At 41.7% G+C, this 25922-nt stretch overlaps 1 protein-coding gene across 1 annotated transcript in view; it reads left to right on the top strand.

Annotated features, from left to right (window-relative positions):
- LOC101857565 (neogenin) overlaps positions 1-25922 on the top strand; it is a gene marked incomplete at its 5' end in the record, with an annotated part of 43232 nt that overhangs the window by 13437 nt on the left and 3873 nt on the right. The window contains 15 exon segments of the mRNA XM_005097661.3: positions 1328-1418; positions 2273-2511; positions 3874-3981; positions 4847-5041; positions 6550-6657; positions 7347-7544; positions 9832-9947; positions 10164-10374; positions 11984-12085; positions 13958-14155; positions 16371-16486; positions 21335-21551; positions 22177-22284; positions 23280-23474; positions 23813-23920. Coding sequence (XP_005097718.2) covers positions 1328-1418; positions 2273-2511; positions 3874-3981; positions 4847-5041; positions 6550-6657; positions 7347-7544; positions 9832-9947; positions 10164-10374; positions 11984-12085; positions 13958-14155; positions 16371-16486; positions 21335-21551; positions 22177-22284; positions 23280-23474; positions 23813-23920 — 2310 coding nt within the window.

The following is a 25922-nucleotide window of genomic DNA, read 5'->3' as shown; positions in this document are numbered from 1 at the left end:
CCCCCCCCCCCAATTTTTCACCATATTTCTCTCTCTTTCCGTTTTGTGTCAAGAGGGGGCTAGTAAAAAGCAAAACGATCCAAAGCACTCCATTCTGAAGTTATGTTGTATTTGTTTTACTATATGTGTTTCAATTCATATCTTGTCTCTCTCACCTTCACCATCTCTGTAATAGATGGTTGGAGGAACTCTAGCACAGTCCTCGTTTTTTTCTGCATTATTTCATGTTGCTATCTGTTTTTAGTACAACTTGGTACTTATTGACCTGATTAGCTGCCAACTGCAGTAATCAGCCATTTGAAGCTTTAACCATTTTTTTTTTTTCATGTCCTCTGTCCCGAGTGGATGGTTAGAGCGCACCACTTTCATTCTTTCCCTCTTACATTTCCTGGCTATCTGTCTTACTTTGGGGGCTTTCGTAGCCTAGAGGTTAAGGTGTTGGCCTCTCACTCAAAAGGTCCTGGGTTCGAATCCGGGTAGCGACCAAAAAATTTTCTTCTCTAAATTTGTCTCCTTTCACCTCATTTCCTGCTCTCTAGCAATGTTCTGTCGTCTGCTTTCGTCTCCACTTTCTGCCCTCACCCCGTCACCTCCTTTGCCCCTTCCTCTGGGCACCTGATTCTTTCTGCAGCCTTTCTACTGCTACTCCTTCGCTTCTTCTTACTGCAGTCTTTCAGCCACACCCCTGATCTTCTGGTAGGAAAGATCTACACCTAGCCTTCTCGGACAAGGGCGAAAAATCTCGGAAGGCCCGTGTGCAAGTTGCGCACGTTAAAGATCCCTTGGTGGTCTAAAATCGATAAGAGTAGGCTTCGGCCGCCACCCGGGCAAAATTCAAAATTTCCTACCAACTGAAAATATTAGGTGTGTCCCGCATGCTCATATGACCTATGCAGTTACTCTACTATAAAAAATAATAAAAATGTCTTACTTTTTTCCCCTGTACTAAATGACCATAATTGTGTCTATTTGCTCCTTTTTATGCATTAATAGATATATGAACTGTGTCCTGATTATTTAAAAAATGCCACATACCTATTGCACAACAATGTTAGATCGAAGCATTATTGAAAATTGTTCTTTTGTGAGTCTAGGAAACGCAAACGTGAAATAGTGTTTGCTGGTACAAATTAAAAAATATGGAGATAGTGATGATGATGCAAGTGGTAATAATGGAGAGGTGAAGAGCTTGTTTAATGCTGCTGTTGCTGCCTCTTCAGCTACTACTGCCTCCACTCCTGCTGTTTGAAGTATAGACCTAAATTAAAATACTTTGGGCATTTATTGTAGGACATGTATATATTCATTGGTGACTATATTTTTTCAGATGAATTCAAGCCTATTTTCCCTCCGGTTGGCCTGAGGGCAATAGTTCAGTCTGCCCATGCTATCAATGTTACCTGGATGGATATGGCCATGTAAGTACATTGGTTCATGTTCCACTATCCAGTACTGAATACAGTTAATGAGTGATTAGTGCAGGTGGTTGGGGGGGGTGCTCAGGTGTGGTTTGCTCCTTTTTTCGTATCATACATCTATCATCCTGATATCGCCACCTTCTATTTTGTGTTTGTTACTCTCTTGTAACACTTTAATCTTCAGCACTTACTTGACCTTATTGTGTGGCAAGTGCTGTAAAATGATTGCTAAAAAACATGATATGTGACCTCCCGCTCACTATAATGTTGGTCATTGGGGAATTTTCTAGAGAAAAATCTGATAAACCTAGCTCAAAATTAGGGGACTGCTTACTGGTGACCAGATATCGCATGTTTGTGAGATTCTTTCTATCAGTTTGATATTTTATGATGTATGACGGTGATGAATTTATGTATCTATTTATGCATAGGCTAAAACAGCACCTGGACATGAATGGCTCGTGCCTCTATAAATAAATCATTGATGGTCTGTATATGCATGTATGTTGGTATTCAAATTTCTCACAGTGGATGTTTTTTCATTTGGGGATTTTTTTCTTTTTGAAAGGGGGTTGGTTTTTCCATCTTTCAGAGCATTTAAAACTTATCTTAATGAGACCTAGAGGAGTTTTTCTGCTTTTAATACAACGAAGTTGTGAGAAAAGTTAGATTCTTCACTCACTCAGTACACTGTAATCTAATGCCCGATGGCACACTATTTTTCTTTTCCTTCAGTCATTCTTGTCGGTCTGTCTTGCTTTTTCTTTGCCAAAAAGGGCCATTGCTCTGTCAATGTGCTTTTCTTTACTGAAACTCAAACTCAAAATGATGTAGTATTTGCTCGATGTTTGCAGGAAGCAAGAAACCGCACAGACAGAAGAGCGAGAGTACTTCCTGCGCTACCGTCAGCTCAACCATATGTCCTCGCCCGCCACTCCCCACAACCGCTTCCAGACTCTGAGGACAAAATACTCGTACCTTGTGGTGGACACACTGTTGCCCTTCACTAAATACGAGTTTGCCGTTCTCGCCTCTAACACCAAGCAAAACAGTACTTGGTCCATGATGGTGTGGAACATCACAAGAGAAGCTGGTAAGTGTTTGACATTCCTCTGAAGCGACTGTCGTAATCAGAAGAGAAACAGTTGTTGTGCTGCGTACTGTAAATATGGACCTTCACCCTTTTAACCCTGTTCCTCTGAGTTTACTGAACCCGAACTGAACCAGAGCTCCTGACCTATCTTTGCTCATTCGAGCGTCAGGTAGGTCTTATGCTGTGTCCTTGGGAAAGACACTAAGGCACTTTACACGAAATTCCTATTTGTCTCAGTCCTTTCGGAGATGGATGTTAAACTTGGAGATCCCGCCTCATAAATTATCTTATAATGTTGATAGGGGCATTAAACCTATATCATTTGACCATTTCCTATCTTGGGTCGACCGCCCATTTTACACTGCTGCAGGTTGAGGTGTGCATTCAGTGCTCAGGGGGGTAAAGATAGACAGTATGTTCAGGTGTGCACTCAAGTCTGTCGCATTTTCCTGGAGTGAAACTGCTCAAGTCCTCTCAGAAGTTGAATGTTTGGGAGAATTTTATATGTAGCCCTTTTTCCCTTTAAAAATCCTTTCTATTTAATGCCTGAAAATGATTTAGCGTTCAAGATGTACTATTCACAACAACTAAAATTAGACTTTCAAGAGTTATTCATCAATTTTCAGTAACTCAGGTGTAGGGTTGTTTTGTGGTACACCCTTGTGAGCTTCATATTTAGGTGGAATAGAACACCGCCACGCCCCCCCCCCCCCTTTAATTGGCTGCTTGCGTTGTGTGCTTACTAGAATACTGAGAATGTTTTTGAGTTTTTCTTGGGCTTGCTGGGTTATGATAGTTGTAAAATGCATAGAACATACTACTGCAGAGCATGAGATGAGCTATAAATTATTATTTTTTCTCCTTCTTTTCCTTCTTCTTTTTCTTTTTCTTCTTCTTCTTCTTTTTCTTCTTCTTAATATTGTTATTGTGTGATGAGGTGAAGATAATAAAATAAATCTTTATTTTCCAGATGTTGGCACATTGGTTTGGTGTTTCACTACTCACTCACTCTCACACACACACACACTCACACACGCACATACGCACACACATGTACACACACACGTACACACTCTCTCTCTCTGTCTCACACACACACACACACACACACACACACACACACACACACACACACACACACACACACACACACACTCACACACACACTCACACATACACACACACTCACAGACACACAAACACACACACACTCTCTCTATCTCACACTCTCTCTCACGCACACTCACACACCCACGCACATTCACATATACTCTCACACGCACACACACACTCACACACACACACCAGCACACAGGCTCACTGGCAGGTTATGTTTCATCATGTCTTGTCTGTTGTCCCCAGTCCCGTCCACTCCTCCAGAGGACCTGAATGTCATCATTCACCCCGGGAGTCCTGGTCAGGTGACACTCAACTGGCAACCGCCCACCCAGGCCAATGGGATTGTGACAGGCAAGATGGGAGGGGTCAGAATTTTTATTTGAGCTCTTAGCCCCTTTCGAAGCAGCCATGATACTAATCTTCCTCGGATCCGAGGGATTCCGAGTTTTTGAGCCTTCTGAGGAAATTTCCCTGCGATCTGGCATACTCCTTGGTCTCACGAAAGTTGGGCCACCGATGTATGCAAAAATGTAGTTCCACGAGCGGGAATTCTTAATTCCGCAAAGCGGTCATCGCCATCTCGCTTGCCGCATTGAAATGGTGTGTGACAATATTTTGATTTCTTTGTTTTCGTTTTGGATGGCTTTCTGTATTCTCGATTCTCATTCATTTGCACGCTGTTTCCACGCTCGCTTCATACAGGCTTCTTCCTCCCTTAGTTTGGTCATAGCACGGATGATTTTCCTCCTTTTTGACTTTTTGTCATTAGCATCACTGAAGCAGTTTTAGCTATTCTAGATGCAAGGAATCTTTTGTCTTCTAAAGCTTGAATAATGAAGTCTCAAATTTTACTCACATTATGCTGTTGTCTATTTTGGACTGTGGAGTTTTAAAAAAGAATTTCAGATGTACGTTGCTGAATTATTCACCTTATCTTGTTTTTTTCTTTATGATGGATTTAGGCAGTAAAGTCAATATGATGCTTTTGAAATATTGAAATAAAGGCATGGTGGACAGTGATTTTCCTCTTCTTTGAGATGACAAAAGTGACTTGTTTTTTTTTTTTCAGCTGATAGTTAATTATACTGATTGGTCTTTGCATTTGTCTCGTATTCATGTCGAAAATACATTCAGTCAATTACAGTAATTAAATTCTCATTCAAAGTCGAGGAGAAGAGTCTTTGATTTGATTTGCTGTTATTTCTCTTGTGTCCAGGGTATGAAGTGTCCTATAGCACTGCGGCCGTTGACGGTCAGCCATTGGTTGGGGTCATGGAGACAAAAGGCAACAAACTGTCTGTGACCTTGACCTCCCTTGTACCGGGTGTGACATATGACCTGTCAGTCAAGGCCAGAAACAGCCGGGGTCTTGGGCCTCCTTTTACTATCAAGGACTACAAATTGCCTGGTGGTGAGTTTTGTTTCCTGCCACGTTTCAATTTCAACATTTCCTACCTATCGCTGTTATTCAAAGAAGAGTTCTTCAGTTCATGTAAATATAAAACTTGACTGCTGAAGACTGATCTGATACACTTTCCTCACTATAAACGAAAAGGAGGCAATAGCTTAGTGTGAAAGATCTTTTTTTTGTACATTGCAAAGCTTACCATTGAGGAAAACTCATGAGAGAAAAAGGATGCATTTCTGGTCAGTTTCTAGATGGGTTTTGTCCTGGTTGAAACAAAAACAACAACCGATTAAACAAAAATATTTGTTAAAAGTGTGGAGATGGTTAGAGGATGCCACTGTGGTAGGTCCTACTTCTTTACTTCCCCTCAGTTGTTACTGTCTGTCTTACCTTTTTCCTAGTACTAAAGGATCAATATTGTGTTGATATGCCCCTCTTTACTCAAACAAAACAAACAAACAAAAGAGTGTTTAGAAAATATTTGAGTATGCTGCTGTATTCACCTGTGCTGTGAGTCTGTCTACAGATGATCTCGTGGGAATTATCCTGAGCGATGGAATGTACAATATCAGCATCTATTATGTAATGGCCTGGCTCTTCAGTGTTTGTGCAAAAGACTTGATGTGGAGAGCGTGTTTTATTGAGTTTTTCTGTTTTTTTATGAGCTGCGCTATCCCACTCAGGCAGGATTGAAGCAGTACACCTATATGATTTCAATTCTGTTGATGAGATGTAAAACGTTGCCATCATTTTTCAGAGAATGTACAGTACGTTTGATTTTTGTGGAAAGCATTGTCTTCATTTTCAGGCAATATCTAGTTCATTTGGTTTTTGTCAGGCTGAAAAGTAATGGCTGTTTGGGCATGGCTTTCTTATTTTCAATACTTTTTGCCCACTTGACACACCAAACAAAAAGCTTAGAATCTTAGATACGCACAGCTTACTTTATTTTTTGGAACAGTCTGCACTGTGATCCACACAGAGCCACCTAATCTGGACTAGCCGGTGCATTCTGGTAGTGAAGAAATCAGCAGACTTTCGTCAACATCACAAACGAAAGCGGGCCACTGCATCTGCATTTGTGGTTCCCTTTAGCCATGTGAAAAAGAAAAGGTGCAAAGGAGCAAGAGCTGGACTGTATGATGGATGAGACGAATTCATTTAAGTTTTCTTATGTCGTGATCAAATCTTAATATGTTATGTTCGAAAAAGGCTGTTATGTCCAAAAAATGTTTCCCCCCATTTAGTTAAATTTAAACCAAGGAATGATTAACATCACACTGCGTTCCAATTGTCAAGTAGTGGTAGATCTAGATGCGACTACGCATTCTTGGCTAAATGTCAACGAGAGGGGAAAATTTGAAGTCCCTTTTCATCGAGAGGGGACAATTGTACAACAGTGAAATTATGGAGTGTTTGAAACTTTGAAATTTGAATGTCTCTAAATCTGAAAACGTGACTTTGATCTCTTTGACATTTTGGTCTAAGTAATATTCCATTCATCTCCCCAGATCCCTCTCCTGTACCTGCATCCCTAGCTGCTCTGCCCACAGCGGGCAACCCAACGGCCGTGACCTTGGTCTGGGATCTCCCGGGAACTGCCAACACTAACATCTTGGGTAATCAAGTTGTTATCTTTTAGTGGATTGTTGGTTGGGGGGTCTTATGAAGTATTTTTGGTCATTCTCCTGTTTTGTTTATAACTGATGTTGTCCTTTATCTATTCCTGGGAAAATTAGACCATTTTCACGGAGACCTGGTGAAAACCGTGCAACAAAAATGAGGCATTTTCATTAGCATAGTTTTCTAAGAGTGCTTGTTTTCATTATTCCTGCCTATTTTGTTCTGGCTCAAGTATTATCTGTTTCATCGGTGACCCTTTTTCCTGGCACATTAATTTTGATTGTCGTAGATTGTGTCCACTTATTTGAAAAAGATCTGGCTTTCAAGCTACTGATAAAGTGAAATCCAAACAGTTATCATAATAAGCAACTTCATATTTCCCGCCTGGGAGGAAGACAGCTACCAATGCTAAGAATACGGACATTTTAAAAAAAATACAGGTGTTCTATATTGCAAGTCTGCAAAATTTATATAACTGTATGGAACACATTCTGAGTTTAGTTTTATCATCCTTTCGTGACACCATAAGGTCTCATAGCAGGTTGGAAGTAAACACATTAGATTGTAGGTTTCTGTGTATTATTTGTAAACGTAAAAAAAACAATGGCTTGCACTGCCTCATAGGAGTTTGTCTAGTATTTTTAGAGGAAGTCATTGTGTCACTCATTTTTGTTTCCTTGTGTAGGTTTTGTGATCTTATACACGTCGGAGATGAACATCGAACACGTCCATTGGGAGGTCGAATCTAAGATTGGCAAAGATCTGAAAACAGCAGTGATAGAGAACTTGGAACCGGGCAAGGAATACTTCTTCAAAATCCAGGCTCATACCTCTGTGGGATTTGGTCCGGAATCCAATACAGTAGCCTTCCAGATTCTTCATGGTTTGTTGTTGGTTTCATCAAAGTTTTTGTTACTGATTGAGGAAATGGGATGGGCATCTGTAATGTAATAGTTTGGCTCTTTGCTGTTGCATGCAGGAGATGGAGTTCATTTCTTGAGTGAGGAAGTTATTTTACTCCTGTGTGTTTTCCAGGATGTTGTATCCCTCCTAGCCTGGGTTAGCCCTGATAGGCTGAGTCAAAATAACCGGCCTCGTGGTTGATCGGGGGTTAAATATTTTTAGTTTATTGAGATTCTTTACGGTTTTGAAAATGAGATTGACTTTGTCTGATGCATCTGGAATGTCAGTGTTGCACTAATAACCTTGTGTCACATAGGAGTGGGAATTGGATTTCATATCACTATATCTGAAGGAAAAATTGGTTAATGAATCTGCACTTAGTCTTCTTTTTTCTGGTACCCCTGCTAGAGCTCAGCGAGTATGTGACTGTAATAACTTCAGCTCACTGTGCTGTTGATTTTTATGTACATTCTGTTTTATATATATGGGAGGCAGAATCAATGCTTGCCTGACAGGTGCACATTTGACTTTTTGGAAGGTACTCAATAGAAGGGCTTCAACCTTGGGTTTGAATTAATTTTGAATTATGATGAGATGACAATCCGAAGGGCCTACTTTTGTCTGTTTTAGAACCGTCAAGAGCCAAACTTCCCCATGGGTCTACCGCAATTTTGTGTCCTAATCGGAGAAGATTGCGTACTTGATCCTACCTGTTGATCAGGTGGTGTAGAAAACATGAAAAAATACCCAAAGCTGTCAGGGTTTGAACTCTGGACCTGCAGATTGATGGGCAAATGAATACCTGTTGAGCTGCTGAACCCCCGTACTCTCATACTTCATTTCTTGTGTGTGCTGTGTTTTTCCATAGTTTGTCAGTATACATTATAATAGTAAAGAGGGAGGGAGCGAGAGAGAGATATGAGGGGCTCATGTGCAAACCCCGCTACATCCATTTTAGCACTTATGAGAAAATTAGCTTTTATAAATGCTGCTATTCGCACGAACATGCGTAAAAAGATTTTTGGGGGGCTTTTATGAAGTAGGTGTTGGGTTTTGGCCGAAAACACTTTATGCATCTGATAACCGGTAACAAATCTGCATTTATAAGCAAACATTTTTTTTTTTTTTTTTTAAATGTTGCTTACTGGGTTTTGTATCTCAGCCCTTCATATGTTTATGCATATTTTATGTTCAAGAAGCTGTTGAAATCACACTGGCAATTTCTTCCTACAAAGGGTCAGTTAAATGAATTTTGTCTGAAATGATCTTTCTGTAGCTGCTACTCTTGTATAACTAAGTACAGTCAGACTTGGTCCAACGACCACCTGTCCAAGACAAGCACAAGTACAGACGATGATTTCCCACTCCCCATCCTTGCTTTTTTTTCTATATTATAACAACACTGTCCAAGAGGACCTCCTGTCCCTTTTTTTGGGGGGGTAAGTGTTTTACGGCACTCGCATCTGCATAAGGTCATATGAGCGCGTGGGACACATTAACCGTATTCAGTTGGTAGGAAAATTTGAATTTTGCACGGGTGGTGGCTGAAGCCTACTCTTTTCGATTTTAGACCACCAAGGGATCTTGAACGTGCGCAACTTGCTCACGGGACCTCTGATTTTTTTCGCCCTTGTCTGAGAAGGCTAGGTGTAGATTTTTCCTACCAGAAGATCAGGGGAAAGGCTGAAAGACGGCAGAAAAAAGGAGCCAAGGATTTGCAGTAGAGAGGCTGTAGAAAGAGTCAAGAGCTCAAAGGAGGGGGCCAAGGAGGTGAGGGGAGGGCGGGCAGAAAGTGGAGACGAAAGCAGATGACAGAACATTGCTAGAGAGAGACAATTTCAGAGAAGAAAATTTTTCCGTCGCTGCCTGAACTTGAACCCTCTGAATGAGAGGCGAACGCCTTCATTTCAAGGCCACGAGAGCCCCCCACCCCCTGTCTTAGATGACCACTTTTCTTTGGGTGGTCGTCTTGGACAAGTTTGTCTGTCTACCACCTTTATTTCAGTAGGCTTGTGTGGGTGGTTGGGGGGAGGGGGGTGCTCTGTTGGGGTTTGCTCGTTGTTCCCTGTCAAACGTTTATTTTCTTTATCAGTTTCCTCTTTATATCTGTTTGTTTCTATCTAGTAACTCCTCTAATCTTTGGCACTTATATGACCCTGTTGAGCTGCAAGTGCCATAAAACTCTTTCTAAAAAGAAACGACTTGTGTGATTAAAGAGTTGTACGAAGAAAATGTGAAAATTTGATTTTCTTGGTCTCCCTGGTCAGATGAAGAAGAGGATGTGTCCACCATAGAGGCCCCCAAGAAGCTGCAGGTCATTGTCCTGTCCTCCACCTCAGCTGTGCTGAGCTGGCAAGATCCCCACTTGGCTAAAGTGTTTGAGGTGAGCCTCTTGTTAAAATTTCAGTCTAGTTATAGCTTGTTCATTTTTGTCTGTCGATGTTGAAAAAAATATTACTCATTTACTAATTTTCCAATTAGTACATGTTAACTTTGAATGGCACTTCTTTAAGCCAGCGCCCAAGCTAAAATATAGTTTAAAAGTGATCTTGATCTCAAATGTAGTTCCTTGTCTTGACCTGAACGGTTGTATTTCCAGGATACTTCTTCACCTTCTCCTCGATACACAGTCCGCTACCGAAGTCTAGACCCGGAACCATCCCAGTTCAAGCTGGTGTCTCAACCATTTACGTCCTTGTATTTGGTTGACCTTCAACCCCTGACCCGCTACGAGTTCTCCGTCAGAGTGCATCGTGGGAAGGAAATGTCAGACTGGAGTGTCCCTGTGGAGAACACAACTTTTGCTGCTGGTGAGATTCTTTATTTAATTATAGTGGTAAAGATCAAATGTGAGACAGGGTGGTGGAATCAGGTGCTCGTCAATTTTTTGGTCATGTGGAGTTATTAGTATCATCTTCAAGCTTGTTCATTTGTCTTGCTTTCTGTTAAAAAAAAAATATTCATCTGTCTCTAATAGAAGTCGAGGTATCTTTGATTAAAGGAGGTGAGGGTCATTTTGGGTCAGGTAAAATTGGCGAGAAAATAGCAGCCAAAGTTTTGTTACTTCTAACGCTTGAGTGTCCTTGAATTGAAAACTGCAAATTTACATTTTGTATGCCTGTGATAAATATTTTCCAGTAGAATTCTCTCAGAAATGTGTATTTTAAATGGACATCAAAGTAATTGAGCACGCGAAAAAAGATTGATAAACATTGTCAAATGGGAGGGGAAAAAGTTGGTTTCTTCAATTTCATCATTTTGACGAGTGCCTGATTTCACCGTAGTGCCTCACAAATGCATTCTCATAACGTATAACCCTGCAGGAAAATGAGCTTGATGTGCTTTACAGTTTTTTATTATCCTTACAGACCCTATAAATAACACTCCAAATTATTCTCAGCTTCCTGGGAAGCAATCAGAGCAAGCTGCCGTTTTGCAGGCTCTCAAACAAGACTTTTCACCCACAAGATCTTTCACTGTCTTCAGCTGGGTATATATTTCGACGCGACGAAGCAAGGAAATAATATGTGTAAAACGCCATTCCCTATAATACACTGTCAGGCCCAGTCTGGAAATTGCATTAGTCACCAAAGGGTTGTTAGTCTGGCAGCCCATTCAATATCTATTTTGCCATAATTCCATTTTAGTTGTGATACTCTTCTGAACATTCACCAAGTTTTGCTTCGTCATCAATGTCTTTCTACATCATTGTATTTGGGGCATGACGAAGTACGAAAATTTCGAACACTATTTCCAATCCTCGACAAATTTGAGTTACCAGTATTTGATTGTAGTAATAATAATAGGAATAATGATAATAATAAAAATAATAATAAAAAAAGTAAAGTTGTTTCCGCATCCAATCCGGACATTGGGGATTGCCTTGTTAGTGGGACAACTTTCTGGGCCTTCGGCATATTGTAGTAGGGTGGCCAGTTCCTTTCCACGCTGTCTTTACTTCCCCAACTCGAAGTCAGGTACCTATTTCTGCTGGGTGGGCAGGAGGGAGCGAAAAAAATTTGTGTCCGAACCCGGGATTTTCTGCTTCAATAATAATATAATAATAATAATTGCATTTATTTGGTGCATATCCAAGCTCCACAGTATCAGTATGCTCTATGATCAAAAAGAAATGGTTCAAACGTTTTGCAAAACATGTATAGTTATCTGTTACTAGGTTGTCTTTCACTTTCAGTCAGCCTCATAACTAACAGTTTCTATGATGGAGTACGTCTCTGTGTGTCTTTTGAATACAAAAGTCAACGATGTCTTTAAATTTAAATTTTGGATTAAAAAAAAAAGAAAGATTTGTAGTGTTCATCAGACATTTCTGTTTCACAAAAAAATGTGGTGACTTTTCATGAGTCTGTTAAAATGTCAGTTTGAGTTTGATCCAAAACATTTTCTTTTTACTTTTAGATTTCTCCCAGCACCCTCTGAAGGCTGAGGTGAGAGGTCAACGACAGTCGCCGGGTGTGGTTGTCTTGTCCTGGCAGCCACACTCAGACTCAAAGATCAAAGGTGACCTTGACTGTATTGTACTGTACTTGTTACGCACTGTATATATATCAAAGACTCCACAAGGTAGTGTACTCTATATTTCAATACTTGAGATACTGCAATACCCCACCACTACCACCACCACACAGACTCTCACATCAATATGGTCATATGCTTCCCGGGAAGCCATGAACGTTTCTGAGTGCTGTAGGGTCTGCTGGGGTAATAATCTAGTGTAAAGCACATAGAGCTTGCTGTTGAGCGGGGGTAGGGGCTATACAAATACTATTTATTATTATTATTATTATTATTATTATTATTATTATTATTATTATTATTGTGAGCGACATCGACAAGAGAGAGAGTTTAGGATTATTTTTAGTGATTGATAATGGAAAAGTAGGAGCAAAGGTTGTTCTAAAAGAATTTCTTTTTGACAAATGAAACGAAACATGTCTATCATCCTATGTCTACAAAAAATGAGCATTGTTTTCATTTTGGACTTTATTTGTAGAGAATTAGCCATCTCATGATAATATGTCTTTTTTTTAGTTGCACCTGAAGTTACGAGAGGATTCAGGAGATTGGGTTGTTTAGATTGGTGAGAAGAGGTGACTGTCTTTGGTTGGTTTGTGTGCCCACCCTTATAACAGATTGTCTTACAATGGGCACACTAGGGGGGCTCTTGTGGTCTAGATGTTGTTGTTGTTGTTTTTGTTATCGATCCACTCTCGCCCTTCTGTCCAATGCCTTGTAGTGTTAAGTGCAGGTTTGCTGCAGTTGCTGTAATGTCCCATACAGTGTGTTGTCAATGTCAGGTCTCAGAGGGAGAAGGGTATCTTGTGGTCTAGAGGTTACAGTGTTCGCTTCTCTTTGAATAGGTCTCGGGTTCGAATCTGGAAAGGGACAGAAAATTTTCTTCTCCTAAATTTTCTTGTTTCCCCTCCTTTCCTGCTCTCTATCAATTTTCTTTCACCTGCTTTCATCTCCACTTTCTGCCCCTACTCCCTCACCGCCTTTGCCCCCTCATCTGGGCTCCTGACTCTTTCTGCAGCCTTTCTGCTGCTACTCCTTGGCTCCTTCTTACTGCTATATCTTTCAGCCACACCCCTGATCTTCTGGTAGGAAAGATCTAACACCACACCTGGCCTTCTGGGATAAGGGCAAAAAATCTCGGAGGTGGCGTGTTAACGTAAAAGATCCGTTGGGGGTTCAAATTCGATAAAAACAGGCTTTGGCCTCAAAATTCAAAATATCCTACCAACTGAAAAAATGTGTCCGGCATGCTCATATGACCTCGTGCAGTTGCGAGCGCCTTAAATCACTTTTTTTTAAATGTAAAAATTGATAAAAATTGGGCGCATTGCACTGTCTCCCTAGTTCACTCTTGCATGTGTTGTTTCAAGACAATATTGGACTTGAGTTCTGTCTTGTTCTATAAATCAATTTTTTTTATTGTGCTCAGAATCAAGGATGACTTTTGTGTTAAGATTTGGATATTTCATAATTAAGTCATTAGTAGGAACTTCAAGGTTTCATTGCTCCCTCTGTATTTTCCTAATCCAGCAGCACGGGAGGCTGGTAGGTCCTACTTCTTTACTTTCCCTCTGTTGTTTCTCTGTCTGTCTTGTCTTTTCCGAGCACTAAATGACCATTAGTGTGTCGATGTGCTTCTCTTTACTCAAACAAACAAACAAACCAAATCAGCAGCCTTCTGAAGTCGGGCCCTCTAGCTTAAAGCTCCCTCAGTAAAATGAAGTCGTTCATTTTTCATGGGATAGCGATGTTTATTTCATGATAGATGCTACCTGTAGAAGTGTTCTCTTTATTAAGCATCACTTGTGTTCGAATGAAAGTAAATCAGTTGACCTGTGACCCTGGCACCTTCCGCAGAGTACATTGTGATGTACTCTAGTGACCCGAGCAAGCCGCACAAGAACTGGATCCAGAAAGCAGCGGTCAATCAGGACGTGAGGCAACAGCTGTTCTACAACCTGACCCCAGAGACGACCTACTATTTCTTTATCCAGGCCATGACGGACTTGGGATTTGGTCCTCGCTCAAAGGTTGTCTCCTATACCACGCCCAAAGGTAATGCTTTTCTTAGCTGTTTAAGTGTCAGGTTGAATCAAAACATTGGGGGGGGGGGGGGCATTTAGATTTCTCCCAGCACCCTGAGAAAGCTGAGGTGAGAGGTAAAGCTTTTCTTGGCTGTTGGGATACAGATGGTTTAGTGAAAAGAGATAGCCCGCGAAGTGGATGGGGATTTGTTGCATTCGCCAACAATAAAATCATACACAGTGCAACTGGAGCCTGCAGCAGGGCTACATCAAATATGCGAATGGAAATTGAAGCCATCATGAAAGCACTTTATTGGATGACTCAAGATCGCCTCCACACGACCCATGCTGTTCTGATCACTGATTCCATGTGTACCCTCAGAAGGATTGAAAAAGGTTTCCTGAGATTAGAACGGATTCAAGCTTTCGAAGAAACGCCTATACGATTGCTCACATGGATTTTCTGCCCTGGCCATGCAGGTGTTAGGGGAAATGAAAAAGCCGACAGACTGGCTGGTGAGGCCACCTCAGTTGACAACACAGTTCATCCAGATAGGGTCGAGATCCGAAATGTCTCTCTTGCCAGCTGATTGAGGAGGAAGATAGGGAGGCAGAGGCCAGTACTGCCGTGGAGAGGATTTTGCTTTTGGGAATACAAAAATGAAGCGGAAAATCTGGTATCCTTGCTGGAAAGAACGGAAGAACGTTCAACCAGATATGCACTGGCACAATCAGTGGAAAGACCCTCGACGACATTTTGGAGAGAGCAACGGAGCATCAATGGACATGTCAGGAGTGCAGGGATGTTGCTTCCTGAAACAATGAACAATGAACAAAAAGCTTAAGGATTGTCAGAATAATGGTGAGGTAGATTGTCAAGGTAACAATTTGAGAATTGTTTGGGTGAAGACTCCGTGCGTGACAATACTTCTTTGTAGCATTTCTGCATCAATGCAATACTTCAAGGACCTGAATTTTGTAGAGATATATTATGGGTCTATTTTATTTACTTTTTTCAAAAGGTGGACATCAGTATTGATTTTTCAAGTTCTCATTGTTTAACTGAGGAATCTATGCCTGTAAAGTGAAAAACATGCCTTAAAGTAGGTGCCACAAAGAAAAAAAAATTAAAATTGCATAAAAGTAGATTTTTCTCCATCTGATCTGTAAGCCATAGAAACTATGAAGTTAACCGTTTTTTTTTGGGGGGGGGGGGGGTTTAGTAGAGAGTTTTACGGCGCTCGCTACTTCATCTTAACCGTTTAAATAATTAAAACTGGACAATAAATTTAAAAAATTATCATGGTTTAAATTCATTCAGAAAGTAGAACATTTCACTCAGGATGCAAAACGAGGAAAAAGCAGGACTTTGAAAAGTCACACAATAGGGTAATGACAATGCACATACTCTTTTATTATGTCCTCTTGAAGTCGAGGACAATATTAAGACATACAGAGACTAAAAAATCCTCAGGCTTAAAATTCAGATTCTGTAGACCCATAAAATGTTTTGAAAATGGCTTTTCGGTGAACAATATTTGCTTTCTACACCACAAAATGCCAATTTAGAGGCCTGACGCTTAGAAAGTTATTATCCTGTAAAATCAAAACTTGTTGATGTTGTTGATAACAATGTAGGATACAAATTTAATTTTTTTTTTTGCATGCATAGAGCAAAGAATGTTTAAAGTATGCCATCATGAAAAAGAATCACAAAAATCGATGTATCGATGTACAGAAAAGTGGGAAGACATGGAGTAACATCAAGAGGCTAGCCCAGGATAGAGATAGGTGGAAGGTGTTTGTCCGTGGCCTATACCCTGGTGCAGGGTGAGAAAGGCATTGATGATGATGATCGTCATGAAAATGACCGAATCACTCATTTAGCACATTTGTAAAGAGAACGCACAAAAACAAATTTTTTAAAGTGTAAACGTTCATAAAATGATGATTGTTACAGACATGAGATTGATATTTCATATTTACGCTTATGTAATTTAGCATACTGAAGGCAGAAATGTCCTTCGATTTAAAATACAAATAATTTTAAGCTTAAAAACGAAATCTTTTACTTGGTACTTCATACAGCTTCTTTTGTCGTTTTAAAATTTCACCTGCGATTTAAATAAAGAGGGCCCACTTTAAATAGTGAAAAAGTGAAAGTCAAATGTGGGGCCGGTCCCGTAAATGTTTAAGGCAAAGGAATGCAATACTCTCTAACAAGCTGCTGTCTTGTTCCTGATCAGGAGACAAGTCCCACCACCCTGCATCGACAGTTGAAAAGCTGAGAGCCACTGTGGTGTCAGCGACGTCTGTCGTCCTCAGCTGGCACGACCGAGAGCGTCACAAACTCAGGGACAAGGTCTGTCAACTGTCATCTTGCTGGGGGTTTTTTTTCTAAATGTAACTTTTTATGTTGTTGGACTATTCTTGAGGTAAGAAAATGCTGCCTGTACGCCTTGCTTTTCTCTTCTCTGTCAATCAACACTATGATGTGCCTTCTTCTTTATGTATGTTACTCTCTTGTGACACCTCGAATCTTCTGGCGCTTATATGACCTTATGCAGTTGCCAGCGCCATAAAACCTCTACTAAAAAAAAAAAGACTTCTAGTTGTAAAAATCTCATTTAAAACTTTCTACTTTGTATGATATTCTGAAATACTTTAACAACTTTAACCCTTCCCTGTTCAGGTCCTTCACTAGTGATTGCTGTCCAATTGTTAAGTTTCCTGTGGACTCAGAAATTTTATAGTACTGACATTCTTTTGAGCTAGAGTAGAGGAGGTAGTCTGCGCTATCCTTAGCATAAAAAGTGACCTTGCAAGTCCCTGGTGAAAAGGGAGGTAACCTCACAATAACTGATGAGGAGCAAATTTCGTCTTCTATCGTTGGCCCAGCGCGCTACGCTGCTTTGTTTGCCAGACTCCCTCAGTAGTGGTATTTGTGAGGCAAAGTTAGGGCGGGTGTGTGCGACAATGAGCGGGAATGCGCGTTCCTGCTTGAGGGTGGTGCGTTTTATGGAGGGGCTGCGCGCTAGGATAGGGCGGGTCTTGCAACATGCCCTAATAACTTCTTATTATGAATCTTATAGGCTAACGTATGATTTTCTAACCACAAAGCAGGAAATATTCTTACACATGGCACAAGAGTTAAGAGTTACAAAAGACACTCAGTTTTTATGTATAGCCTAAAAAGAAAGAAAACAAAAAATAACTGAAGCCAACACTTACAATGGAAACAGTAATCTATTAGTGAGTCTAGATAACTCTGAAAACCATGAATTAAATTATATAAGAACAGAAAAGTAGAGACAAGTGGATCTAATTGCACATGGATAGACAAATATATTGTTTATACTATTTCTATGAAACAAATTGGGAAGAAGAGATTAGTCAGCACAGCAAAAGAGCTCAATGTCCATGGCATCCAGGTCTTCCTGAGTCTTGTCCTTCAGGTCCATCTGTTTGACACAGTTGGCGTGCCACCACTTGTCACAAAGCATGCACTGGGTGCCCACTACTTATCCTGCGGTGGTGGCTCCACACCCAGCACAGTCCACCGTAATGTCCCCACAATCGTCGGACCTGTCGTCGTACACCGGCTCTTCTCCTGAGTCAGAGGAATCTTCGTCCTCTTTCTTTTTCTGTGAGGCCACAACCAAAGAATTCATCTTCTTCTCCTGAATTCTCCTTTTCTTCTCCTCCTTTTTCTCCTTCTTTGCCAGCTCCCTTTGTTTTTTCTTCTCTTTTTGGCTTTCCTTCTTGTCTTCAGCTTGTGCTAGCCGTTTCATCTTTCTCTGCTCCATTTGCTTCTTTCTCTCTTCCTTCTGCAGTTGTTCTTCTTCCGCCTTCCTCTTCTTCGTGAGTATCATCTCTCTACAGTCATTTTTCCACTGATGGAAGGGGGCACTGTTGGCTGGGGTCTTCTAACGGTCTTGTTCTTTGAACAGGACGGAAATGTGAGCACCTTGTCGATAGTCATCTCCCCGGAGGAGGTTCCCGGGCTCTTGTTGATGGCTGGGGGAGCGGAGAAGCCAGTTGGTCAATATTGTCCATCAGGCTGGACCATATGTTGTAGTCGGGGTCGATCTTGAGGTCGTATCCATTATCATACCTCTTGAGGTACAGGTTCACCTTCTCCTCCCCAAGATTAAAGTTCATGGAGAATATTTCCTTGAGTCTGTGACGGCGAGTTTCTGACGTCGTGGATGGTTCAGAAGCAGAAGAGGCGGATGGGGCAGAGGCAGACGAGGTGGATGACAAGTTGAGGGTAGGGACAGGGGACCCTGTGAAGGTGCAGCTGGGTTCAGCTTGTCACTTGTGAGAACAACGTCAGGGTTGTAGGGAAACAGCCCTGACTTGATGAATCGCCGAGCTACTGTTGTCCAGGCTTTAAATTCAGGACGCCGACAAACGTCCTCAGTGTGACGGATATCCGTGGTGTCCGTTACAGACTTCCTTACCCCCTCTAGCCACGCTGGCTTAATAATGGCCCTGAAAAACACCTGGTCCAGAGGCTGTGTCAAGTGGCTGGTGTGGGCCTTAATGCAATATAATATTGCCCCGTTCTCGCTGCAGAGGTCTGAGACGCGAAACCCCGCCTTACCAGACACCATGGCGGCACTGCGCGCCAACCCCCATCCATCCCCTCAGAGAGGATGAGCGGCTCCGTGCTTTGCTTAGTACTGATGCTACACGCACAACACACTGCTTTGTGTGTAGTGCAAGTATACACATCTTCATAAAATGTATTGACAGCCTTACAACTGCAGGCCGATGCACTGTCAGAATACGTAATCAGCTAGCCTTGAAATAATTTGCCTCTGTGTACGTGCAATGAGCAACCACAGTGACCTGCCAATTATCTCGTGCTACAGGAAAGGGTGCTGCCGGATGTTGATAAACGCGGAAACGCTCTAGCATGTTTAAATTGGTTCATACTACAGGGTTGTCATGCTGACCCCCCTATCGCACAAACCTGCCGCTACTCTAGGTGGAAGCGAAGAAAGTAAAAGCAAAGGACAAGGTTGACTGCTGGTCCTGGACCTGGCCCTATGTTTGTGATTTGCTGCATCTTTCCTATCAATCATATTCCGTCTTTATTTCTCCTCCTGCTCCTTTTTGTATTTGTTACTCTCTTGTAACACCTCTCATTTTGGGCATTTATATGACCTTATTGTGTTGTAAGTGCAGTAAAACTTACTAAAAACTAACGACCTTATCTCTTTTTGTGCTATGATTTTACATTTATTAGATAATGGTCTTATTGTGTAAAGAAAGACAGTGATACTATGGCACAAGGGAATTGACTGAAAGTGTTAACCCCTTCGTGACCTATATAATGTACGCCGTTCGTCATATTTGCTAACAAGTTGAGCGAGCCAAGATGCTGGCGTATGTTATTCGTCATACCTTGCGAAGCGTGAGGACCATGATGACGAATACCATTTGTCATAAGTTGCATACTGCTTCTATTACGAGGGCTGTCCCACGGAAAACCGGAAAAGATCCATAAAAGCAACAATCTTTGTCCTATTATAATAAAAATGAAACACGTCATACCTCAACATGTGCTTTATTTCTCAATGTAATCACCATTCCGCTGGACGCATTTTTCCCACCGCTGGATCAGAGAGAAAATACCCTCCCTGAAGAATTTTTCGTCAAGGGATTTCAACCAATCTTTCACGGCTTCCTTGAGGTCTTCGTCGTCGGTGAATCGCTGTCCAGAAATATGGCGTTTCATTGGTCCAAAAAGGTGATAATCTGATGGGTGCAAGTCAGGACTGTGAGGGGTGTGTGGTAGAACTTCCCTGCTGAACCTTTGGATCCAGTCTTTCGTAACGTTTGCGGTGTGTGCCGTTGCGTTGTCATGCTGCAAAATGACCCCGCTGGACAACCGGCCTGGTCTTTTCCGGTGCACAACCTCTCTCAACTTATCAAGAGTCTGGCAGTTTCTGTTAGCATCAACACTTTGTCCTGGTTCCAGAATGCCAAAAAGCAGAACACCTTTAGCATCCCAGAAAACCGTGGCCATGAGTTTCTTCACCGATGGCTGAACTTTAAACTTTTTCGGGGGAGGTGGAGACGTTTGCTAACAAACCATTGAATCCCTCTTTGTCTCAGGGGTCATGTCATGTATCCAAGTCTCATCACCTATAATGATGCTTCTCAGGAATGCTTCATCGTATTCTTGGAGGTCTCCAGATGCGTTCATGACTCCCGTGACAGCTTGGGGACAACGATTCAACAAAGTCTGAGACACTTCAACACGTTGCGTTTCGTGGTCAGCTGTCAGCTCTTTTGGGACCCATCGAGCAGACACCTTTCGATAGTGCAGCTCATCAAAACTATCCTATGGACATTCGACTTTGAAATGTTTAGCGACTCGGAAATTTCGCAAAATTTTAGGCGCCTCTCTGTTTGAATGAGTTCGTTAACGCGACTCTTGTTGTCCTCAGTCTTGGCAGAAAAACAAGGTCCTGGGTGAACTTTGTCATTGACATCCGTATGCCCGGCTTTGAACTTACTACACCACTCATATACCTTTGACTTTGCCATAACTTTCTCCCCGTAAACTGACTTGATTTCAGTGTGTACTTCTATAGGTTTGAGACCTTTTGCGGTCAGAAACCGAATGACAGACCTCCCTTCTACCCGTGACCAATTTTCCAAGGGGGTAGCCAACTTTGGAGAACTGCTGTGTTCGTTTGGTTTGTGCGATGTGCATGGTGCTCAATGAGGAAATTTCCAAATGATTGTTTTACAAGTGTGCTTTTACAGAATGGGAAAATATTGAATAGTTTTTAAATTACAGCCAAATTCCGGTTTTCCGTAGGACAGCCCTCGTACATACATTTTGTAGATTCATATTCAGGAATAATTCTTATGTACAAAGAAATCTTTTCCTTTTAGACATAGTAACATTTGCGAACCGTGTCTAATTATAGGTAATGATCATTAAATCTAGTGCTACTCTGTGTCCCTATGGATCCAAAACTGTGCTCAATGAAGTACGAACTGACCCTGTGTCATGAAGGGGTTAAGCTCAATAGGGAAGGATTCCAAAATATTTTGAATTCCATAACCTGATCATGGGACCATGTCCGAACTTCAAGTGTATAAAGTACGTGTAGTTGGTTGTCTTTCACTATTTTTTTCCATGTGTGTAGAACAGTAAGTGACTTTTTCTCTTTGTCCTTCCACGCAGGACTATGACAGAGCTCTCTCAGGAGCGAGGTACTCCGTGCGCTACAGAGCTGTGGCGGATAAATCAGCCAGTTACACGTACACCAACTCAACATTTACCAACCTGTTCATCGGTTCGCTGCGGCCGGCGACAAAGTATGAGTTCTCGGTCAGCGCCATGCATGGGGGACAGATGTCCTCGTGGAGTGTGGCCGTCACCAACACCACCACAGAAACAGGTACTTGATTGATTCATAACGTCAAACTCCCACATTGACACTATTTAGATTGTACAGGAGGCAGGACCTAATTGTGTTGCAAGTGCCATAAAACTCTTACAACAGCAGAACAATTAAGAAGACAGTCTGCTCTGACCCTATCTGTCAGTGCCTACTCGACCTTTTTAAGGAGTTCTATCCCCTTTTTAGTAAGATTTTATGGTGCTCACAACTGCATATGGTCGGTCATATGAGCGCCAAGGGGTGGATGTCAACAGAGAAGTCTGAATGGGGAATTAGGCTTACTCTGCTCACCTCTCTAGCCTCTACAGCTCAAAGTCTGCTTCGAGTATCTAGACGCCTTGGAAATAGCAGTTCATAAGAGAGTGACAAACGTACAAAAGAAGTAGAGGAAAAATGACAATAGTAAAGATGAGAAAAGAAAGCAGCAGTTCCCCCTATTTTGTTCTAGCACTGTATGAGCGTGGCATTGATAAATCAGTCCATTTACAATTCAACTGTGCATAAGAACATGTTAATACTCCCCCCCCCCCCTTTTGGGAATGGCCTAAAGACTCTTCCGTCAGTAGCACTGCCCTAGGGGGGAAGAGTGTTGTTGTATAGTTCTGTTTTGACCACTTCTCAGCCCCGGACTCCGCACCCAGTAACCTCACCGCACTGATGGATCATGGGGACCCCACCACGGCTCTCCTCAGCTGGCAGCCTCCACCATTTCCCAACGGAGAAATAACGGGTACAAACTCATGTGTTTTCCTGTTGCGTGTGTGTCTACAGAAAGAGTTTTGACAGGCAGCTCTTTGTACAATGTAGTGCTGATCAATAAGAGGTAGCAATTTAGTAATGAAAGATAATTTATAATAAGATAAAGCTGAAAAATTAAATGGACTTTATTCATGTTGGTCCTCTGTCAGAAGAAATTAATTTTGTGTGCTTTTACCAACTTCAGTGACGTTAAATTTATGTACATATACAGCTTAGTATCAACACATGACATCTCTCTCCGTCATTGTCTCTCTCTCTATCTCCCTCCCTCTCCCTCCCTCTCCCTCTTCTTCTTTCTTTACCCCTGTTCCCTTTCTCTCCCTCCGTCCCTTTCTCTTCACCCCCTCTTTCTCACTCTCTCTGGTTCCATCTTCCCTCTCCCCTCTCCTCTGTCTCTCTTTTTTACTCTTCACTCCACCACCTCACCCCCCTCACTCTCACGATATCTGTTTCTCTTTTCGTTCATCCTTCCCTCCCACTCTTGCCTTCCCTCTCCCTCTTTCTGTCTTTATCTCTTTGTCTCTCTCACTCTCTTTTTCTCTCCTCTTTTTTCTGTCTTTTTCCATCCCTCCCTCCCTCCCTCTTTCTATCTTTCTCTATCCCTCATTCCTTCCCTCATCATTTTCTTTCCTTCACCCACTCTCCCTCCCTTCCTACGTCCCATTCTACAAAAATGTCATATATGAAGCATGCTGACTAAATGATTTACTTCTCGCTATCCATGAATCGAGATGTTGGCCCAAAAATCAACACAAAGGTTATATTTATAGATCCTCAGCCAATGCCATTCTCTTCAAGCTTAACATGTCTTTTATCATTTCATACGAATAAGTTGAAAAAAACTCAACCTATAAATTTGACGTATCTATTTCCATCAGGCTAAAATCCAAGAAATAACTCATTTTGTCAGCACGCCTTGCATATATATCAAAACACCTTTTGTTTCCCTTGATGCCTGGGTTGCAGGCTACCACCTGTTCTACACCACGGACATACGGCGCTCTCTGGAGGAGGCAGAGTCCATCAGCGTGTCAGGAAGCGTGTTCTCCTACCCCGTGAGCCAGCTTAGACCCCGCACGAACTACTTCTTCCGAGTGGGGGCGGAGAACAAAGAAGGGTTTGGTCCTCTCTCAGAACCAATAGCATACAAGACGCCCAGAGGTGAGAGCATCAATAAAACTGATAAAGTGAAGAAACTGATGCTGATGAATGATGGTTTGAAAAAATGTTTTTCTGAAAAGGAAAACTAATTTTAAAAACTTTATGTCCGTGAATTATTTCAATACATGTTTGTATTATTGCGCAAGTATATATATATATATATTGTACAGGCATGCAATTCTATGCTTAAATATTTTTTGATACTCATGATTTCTAGGAAGTTGCTGAAAAGTTGCTTTGTGTTAAAGAGCTATACAGGGGGGTTTTGTTTCACCCATCTTTTCATCTGTTTTACTTTGATCTCCGAATGTTGGTTATTCTCTATCCTCCCCCAACAGTGCGAGGTTCCCCTCCGGAGGATGTGACTGTCGTTCCATCCACCGACAACCCTTATGATGCCATTGTTAGCTGGCAACCTCCAAGTTCAAACTCTCGCAAGATCAAGCGTAAGATTGTGCAGCAATTTCTTGTCTAGCCGCTACCCTAGAATTACAAAGTTATGTCTGCTCAGTACCTAGTTTTGAGAAATTTGACGTAAAAAGTTTTGAGTTTTACGTGTCCAGGGCTGCCTAAATCTACCGATTTTTCCAGTAGATACCGATTTTGGGCCTATTCAACCGACATACCGATGAGGTGTCAAAACTACCGGATTTACGATGGGTGCCAAGAGAATAAAAAGAAGAAGAAAACATTCTGCAGTGCTTCCATTCTTCTTTGTTTTTACGGAAATCCGTACATTCCGAAAGTTCCGTACTTGCCGCATCATCATATCAACTCCATGCGTTGAGAGAGAGAGAGAGAGATCAGCACTTTCCTCCGTAACTTGTCAGATATTTACAGCAACTCCCGGCAATAAGTTGTATTAGAAACTGCCAGATTGCGCATTTCGTAGTCTCGACCATTGTCTATCTGTGCCGTTCGGTCGGCAATAGTTTTTCACGTGCATATCGGCTGAAATCTGTCTACTCAGGATAGATAATCTTCCTCCTTCTTCTCATTCATTCTTTCTTTCTATCTTCAGTTTTTTGCTGCGGCTGGAAAATCTGTGCACTTAATTCATTTACCTAGAAAACAGAATTGTGAATGTAGAAGGAAAATGGGTATCAAAGCAAAACATTCTAAAATCTGTCTTGGTCTAGAGAATTGGGCAGTACCAAATGAGGATTCTACGCAGGGGGACTGCGGGAATTTATTACCCGGGAATCTGAAGAAGAAAAAAATCGCCTAGACCCGCAAAAATGCACAAAGTCCTCAAAACCAAATCTGAAAAGCCTACCGAGTTCATATTTTACCGATCGCGTTTGTGATATTACGTTCGGCTTTCCCCAGTCCGAGAGTACGTTTCACGCGAATGAGCGGCTATGGCGGCAGGCGGAACTATAGGTGTAATACCGAGACTCCATCGGGAAAATCAAAATCTACTTTCGCTTTCGTTACCGCTCAGAATTGTCCGATGATAGTTCGTTGACGTTAGATTTACTGTTAATAAAAATTTGTAACCTGCAGTTTGTGCATAAAAAACACAGTGTAGCCATAAAAATTAAATCGATATTCTCACTGATGTCACTATAAGGACAAAAAAGGGAGAAAAAGAAAACACGCGTCCTCCGATTTCTCGATTGTCGGGCCCGTCATCGTGACCGGTCAATGAACCTTTGAGAGTTCGTGAGTACGGCATGAGCAAGGGACGGGCCGGTGGTTGTTGGGGAAAGCATAATTAAAGTTCATTCAAAGTAGGAGTGTTGCAGGGCGTCGGAATTGAGGGGAGGCGTTTGATGCAATAAAGTCTACGGCAGCAGGAAAAGGCCGCAGTGCAAGAAACTGATGCTAAAATAAAAATGATTAGTGGAAGTGGTTTTGAAATTCGACAATCGAGTGCGTAAATGAGGGAACATTAGAGCACAGGCTTGTTGATTGTATCTTCAATCAAGGTTGGTGTTCCCGGATTTGTCGGATTTGTCAGTGATGACAAATTGAATAGTGGCAATGAGGAAATGCCATTTTCAACCCTCGGAAAGCTCTATGTTGGATGCCTATGCATCATGATGGCTTGTCGCTGATTAAATACTGGTACTGTGATTTAGCATTTTGAAAAAAATAAATACTTAGTCCATGATGCAGTGATTCACTGATTGCCAGGTTTTCAGCATCACTACATCCCACGCTCTCACAGTCCTTCCAGCTCTGGCTCTTGGTACACGCTCTCTTTTATTTTCACTTTTTCCTCTGCCGTGAGCCTAACTATAAAGGTTTTATAAATAAGTTTTGTCTTGCATGCTTTTTAAAATCCATGATTGCTGAAACCAAACATGGTTTTGGCAGTTGATGTTCTTCTTGCCTCTCCTCGGGCCCAGATCAGGATTCATTTTGTATTTTTAGGGTAAAACTAATTAAAATTAATTGTCTGTCATACCTAAGTCACGAAGGACTTAACAGTGTCCTATGCTA

Source organism: Aplysia californica, unplaced genomic scaffold, assembly GCF_000002075.1.
Source record: "Aplysia californica isolate F4 #8 unplaced genomic scaffold, AplCal3.0 scaffold00160, whole genome shotgun sequence".
Classification (NCBI taxonomy): domain Eukaryota; kingdom Metazoa; phylum Mollusca; class Gastropoda; order Aplysiida; family Aplysiidae; genus Aplysia; species Aplysia californica.
Note: the sequence above shows the minus strand (reverse complement) of the source record. Positions and strands in the feature narration are given on the sequence as shown.